Source organism: Xenopus laevis, chromosome 2S (genome assembly GCF_017654675.1).
Source record: "Xenopus laevis strain J_2021 chromosome 2S, Xenopus_laevis_v10.1, whole genome shotgun sequence".
NCBI classification, from domain to species: Eukaryota; Metazoa; Chordata; class Amphibia; order Anura; family Pipidae; genus Xenopus; species Xenopus laevis.
This window is the reverse complement of record NC_054374.1, coordinates 73,396,637-73,402,636: the sequence shown is the minus strand read 5'-3', so window position 1 is coordinate 73,402,636 and position 6,000 is coordinate 73,396,637. Positions and strand designations below refer to the sequence as shown.

Sequence of the window (6,000 nt, the reverse complement as noted above, 5' to 3'; positions counted from 1 at the left end):
ACCAGGTGGATTATGTGATGGCACAGAAAACAGGTGCTATCTGTTACCATGGGTAAGGGAAATTTTCAGCCCAAAAACATTTGTGTGCATTTTTGGCCTAAACATTCTAATAAAGGTATATGTAGCATGATAACAGGAGTTTCTCCACAGGCAAAGTTTGGCATATGTAACATTTGGCTAATGATGATGCGGATTGTATTTAACGGTTTAAAAATGTACAAGAAATATATGCAATTCACTTACTTGGGTTAACGGTGACATTAACAAAACCCTCTCCGTGTGAATTTTCTCCATTCACAATCACCTTGAACTCATACAGGCCAGCAGTGAGCTAGAAGAGACAAACAAAGGCAACAATATTATCCAACCAAGCAGTGAAACCAGTCAGAGAAGCAGTCCATTTGGTAAGTGCCCTTAAATATCCCGTATCAGATATAAAATTTCATTTTATAAAGTGAGACAAGAAAAAATAAATAAAAACAAAAAACCCACAATTATATTGTTTTTCTCTGTAATAATAAAATGGTTCATTGTACTTGATCTTAACTGGGTTAAATTTACAGAAAGATTCTTTTTACTGGACCCGGACCCCACCCCCCACCGCCGGGTCCCAAGCATTCTGGATAATGGATCCTATACCTGTACACAGAGCTCAGAGTGCAATACACAGAGGTATCCAGTAACATATTATCTATACCATTATTTGATATAGACAATTATTCATTATTAACTACTGGAATAAACAATTACATATATTATTAGGTAGAATATTATGATTCTACTAATGGGAGGCAGTAATCTGTTTGCTTCTTCCTCCATATTCTTTTCATATACCTAGTGGCTATATATGATGCTAACATGCTTCGTGGCACTTTATAAACAACTTGACTTTCACAAACACACTAAGCAGCTTTCCTCTAAAGATGAGAATTATATTTGTCAGTTGCAGAACTACAAAACTAAAGCAACCCCTTTCAGAATCCTGATTTTAAACTGTAGCTGTGCAAAAGGTGGAGTAACATGCAATTACTCTACACTGTAGAAAGTACTTACCTTAGACAGCTTTAATTCTCTGGAGTGCTTTCCTTCCATCTCCCCACTGTAATCTGTTGGATGGGTTATCAATCTCCAATCGTATGTGTACGTTTTTCCTGCAGACAGAGTGTACAAATTTAACATTTCCAATTTAAGATTTCTCCATTTTTCTCTTATATTGCTTTATCTTACCCAGTATTACTTGAATCTCATTTCATACAGGAGAAATGAAATAAATTTGATAATAAAGAAAGGCTATAAAATAATGGAGACTGATGGGAGTATAGTGGTAGAAAAGCATTTCATTCTAAACAAACATACAGGATGCACATTTTACAATATATAATTACATGCACAAAGGAATGATTAATGATATTTCCCCTTTCCTATAGTAACTAGTTTAAAATTATGTATGGACAAAAGTGAAATTCCAGCTGGAACACATATTTTATGGTACCAAAAAAGAACTTCTAATAAAGTGGAAAGCTTCACTGTAGCAAGCACAGCTCCTATAGGTGATCTGCATTTGCCTCCATCTAGTTTGGGAGATCTGCATCTATCACTAGTGCAAGAGGAATCCGCTTCTTAAACTACACGGCTGCCTAGGATATCATTTTGTTTCTACACATGGCTTATTTTGCAACATACAGCTCCTGCATAACATTGAGGTGGAAGAACTGTAAGGCAGCAGCTGCTTACAAAAGAAACACATGACATATTCACCAAAGTCTCAAAGGTTTAAATGGTGACAAAAGTTAAACAAAAATAGAGCAAATGCATAGGAAAACACGAAACAATAGTAAGTTACCCAGCAATAAAAATTCAAATATGGGCAAGGTCGGAACACCTGCAAGGCACAATAAATGCATGCAAAGACCCTGATGCCGTCCCTTAGGAAATTTAACAGTGGGGTTCTACTGTACTTTGAAATTATCATAATTATATATTATAATTATAGAGGGGCACTTCAAAGCCTGAATTTACATAGCACTTAGTAGGTATGTGCACTGAAAGTAACAGGATCAACTAGTCAGTTCATACGTACAGCAGATTTCAATAGGGAAAGGCGAAAGTATGCATTTTTTGATGCAAAAAACTCTTTGTACGCCGACAGTCTGATCCTGTGTCAGTACACACACATACAAGGTGTAGAATGTGACAGTTCTGCTTTTCTCCACTGGTGTATATACATTGGTGTTTTGAGGACATGAACGTCCCCTAATAAAATCTGGAGACAAAAATATAGATCATAGATCATAACCAAGCTATTTTTAAGTATTCTGCTGCTCTGTTTTATTAAAGGTGAAAATGAATATTAGGTGGAGATCTAGAAGAAAGGTAAGAGAGGAAAATGGGGTCATAGTCTAAAAAAAACATTTCCAAACTTTAAATTGTTGCCTAAAAAAATGAGTTGTTAATTTAGCTACTTAATCAAAATAAGGACAAATTCAAACCGCAGCAATCCTAAGGACAATGATTTTTTTTTTAAAAAAAACCCCAAATAGTTATCTATTTCTAAAAAGTCGTTTGTGTGTGTATTTAAAGGAGTTGTTCACCTTCTGAACACATTTTTCAGTTCAGTTGTTTTATTGTTCATCATAAAAAATACTTTTTCCAATTGCTTTCCATCATTTATTTTTTACCGATTTCCCAAAATTTAATGTTCCTGTCTCTAGTGTTTCGGTCTGACAGCTCAGTGATCTAGAAGCATTTGGAACTGTTACAATTTGCTACATTTAGTTCATATAATTAGCTGATACATTTCTCAGCAGTATCTGTGTAATATTAACAACTATTGTATCAATTCCAACAGCAGCCTTAAAGGAAACTCAGGGATTCTGCTCAGCAGGGACAAAGATAAGAAATGTATCAACTAAATGTATCAATTTAGAACAGTTGGCAACCCCTCCCCCTTGAGCTGAATAAAACTTTACACTTCAATATTAAAAAACGGTCACAAATACAAAATAGTAAGTAATTGAAAAAAGTCTATTTCTGGTGAACTATCTGAAACCAACTGAACTGAAAAAAGTTTTAAAGGTGAACAATAGGGATGTAGCGAACTGTTCGCGTGAACTTCGACCGTTCCCGTCCGCCGAATGTTCGCGAACGTCGCGCGATGTTCGCATTCGATTCGAATACAAATCGTTCGACCATTCGACCATTCGAATTCCTTCGACCGCTAAAAATCGAACGATTTCCATTCGTTCGAACGATTGTAAGCATTCGATCGAATGAAAAGCATTCGATCGAATGCTTCGATCGTTCGATTCGAATGAAAATCGTTCGATCGAACGATTAAAATCCTTCGATCGTTCGAATCAAACGATTTTAGCGGGTGTTCGAAGTTCGCAAACTGTTCGCGAACGTTCGCATTTTTTGCCGGTGTTCGCTACATCCCTAGTGAACCACCCCTTTAAACAAACTAAGAATTTTACAGGCTACAGCAAATCAAAACACTGTGGGCTACTTTTAAGGGTTAATCCACACAAGGAGATTCGGAGAGATTTTGTCGCCTGGTGACTAATCGACTCGTCTTCTGAGCGACAATCTCCCGAACTGCCTCAGCGTATTTTCCCATAGGCTACAATGAAAAGTCGCCTGCGCTAAAGCACATGCGGCGATGCGTTTTCAATAGTCTCCCAAAGTTTTGGGCGACTATTGAAAACGCATCGCCACGTGTGCAGGCGACTTTTTATTGTAGCCTATGGGAAAACACACTGAGGCAGTTCGAGGAGATTGTCGCACAGAAGATGAGGCGATTAGGGTTACTTCACACAAGGAGATTCGGGGAGATTTTGTTGCCTGGCGACTAATCGCCTCGTCTTCTGAGCGACAATCTCCCCGAACTGCCTCAGTGTTTTTTCCCATAGGCTACAATGAAAAGTCGCCCGTGCTAATGCACACATGGCGATGTGTTTTCCATAGCCGCCCGAAGTTGACTGTGTGAGGCAACTTCAGGCGACTATAGAAAATGCATTGCCGTGAATCTCCCCGAATGGCCTTACCCTTAGTCGACAGGCAATAAAACAAGAGGCTTCATTCTTTAACAAAGTATACTCCTAGTAGCAGAGGGTGCAGACAATTGTTCTAGTAATTGACAAGTAATTGAAAGGGCAAGGATACTTCAACCATCAAAAAGCAGGGCACTCTATTCAAATGGAGGAAAAATGATACCTTCTGTTAAGATTTAGACTGTTAATCATGCTCATGTACTACATTAAATACCTAATTAAGTTGAGATTTCCATATTCCCTTTAACATTTTGTTGTAAGATTTTCTAGTGACTATAACTTTCCAGCATAAAATATACACAAAAAACTGTAGACAAAACCTGAAAAATAAGACCTGCTCCACATCAAAGATGCTGTTGATGAGTATTTCTAACAAGCAAATAAATCTAGACTCAAAACAGCAAGTGACATTTTCAAAATGTTGTTGACTAATTCAAAGATATTAATCATCCATTCTTTTTATAGTGTACAGATATGTTTAGTGTTATGGTGGATTTTAATACCTTGTGCCAGAGCGAGAGGAAGATGTAATGCAAGTAGGCTTGAACATTCCTGTCACCAGTAACCAGACACGCTAAATGTGAGCTTTTTATACCAGATACAAAATCCTGACTGAGCTGTAAGCTAAACAATACATGCTTTTCTTAAAGTTTGTCTCACTCTGTGGGCATAGAAGAATAGAAGCCTGTATGTGCAGAAAAATTAGATCAGCTTCAGACGTTCTGGAATCTATATAAAAAAAAAAGTTTTCTAACGAGCACAAGATTCTGAGGGGCAAATTCACTAATAATCGAAGTTGCGCCAGGCGCAACTTCGCCAGGCGAATTTTCGCCAGCGCTACGCAAATTCACTAAAATGCGAAGTTGCGCACAGGGGTAGCGAAAGGTTGCGGAGTTGCGCTAGCGTTGTTTCGCTATATAAAGCGAAGTTGCGCTAGCGAAGGCTAATTTGCATATGGCGCGAAATTCAAATTTCTATGGAGGAACACGTATCTGCACTACAAATGCCTAGAAAACCTTCAAATCAGCCAATAAAAATTTTATTTTGCCCTACACATGTGCCCACTGTCTAGGTAAGTTGCCATGAGTCAGAAAATGTAGGGGGGAGGAAGGGGAGCCCCAAAAATTTTTCGATCTTTTTCAGCCTATCACCCGTCATGTAGAAAACACGCCAGCGTTTTTTGGGACTTAGAAAAAATGTTGACTTTTTTGAAACAATCCCTATCTACTCTATTGCGCTTCGCCAGGTCTGAGGTGGCGAAGGAAGTCTAGCGTAAAAGGTAGCGTTCGCTACACTGCGCAAGTTAGTGAATTTGCGTAGTTTCGTCGCTAGCGAAGATTCGCCTGGCGTAAGGTTGCGAAGTAACACTAGCGAAACTACGCCAGCGTTCGTTAGTGAATTTGCGCAGTAGCGAAAATGCGAATTAACGCTAGCGTTCGGCGCTTCGCGCTTTAGTGAATTTGCCCCGGAGAGTCTAAAATAAAATGCTGCATTTGGTTGAAGACTGAATACGGAGAAGTGGCCCTGATAACACAGACAAAAACCTAAAAATATCAAACGTTTTCCATTATAGTTGTTCATCTAATGCACAATTTGTATATGATATCCTTTCAAACAATTAGAAAACAGCAGCAAAATAAATAGATAATTAAATAAAATACTGACACTATGGGGATTATTTACGAATCCAAAAATTGCTCACTATTTTCTTAAAACCACTTCGACCAAACTCTTGTTCACATTTTTACTGTTATCAATAAATTAACTAGAAAAAAATCCGGTGCAGGAAAAGACGCAATAAAATCGCGAAAAAATCCGAAGACCTCTTTAATACAAAATCTTCATAAATAATGTTGACTGGGATGTGGGTTTGACTGAACAACAGTCAATTAACTTATTAAGGAGGCCCTGCGCCCATATTAATTTTCACCAGAGGTCCAGCAGACCTCTT

General features: G+C 38.0%; 1 protein-coding gene across 2 annotated transcripts in view; it reads right to left on the bottom strand.

Annotated features, from left to right (window-relative positions):
* The window catches only part of kiaa0319l.S (kiaa0319 like S homeolog), a 63,441-nt gene that overhangs the window by 18,930 nt on the left and 38,511 nt on the right, over positions 1-6,000 (bottom strand). For both annotated transcript variants that reach the window (XM_018249504.2, XM_018249505.2), the window contains 2 exons: positions 1,054-1,151; positions 244-331 (listed from right to left, as the gene is read on the bottom strand). In XM_018249504.2, coding sequence (XP_018104993.1) covers positions 244-331; positions 1,054-1,151 — 186 coding nt within the window. The remainder of the gene's footprint in view (positions 1-243; positions 332-1,053; positions 1,152-6,000) is intronic.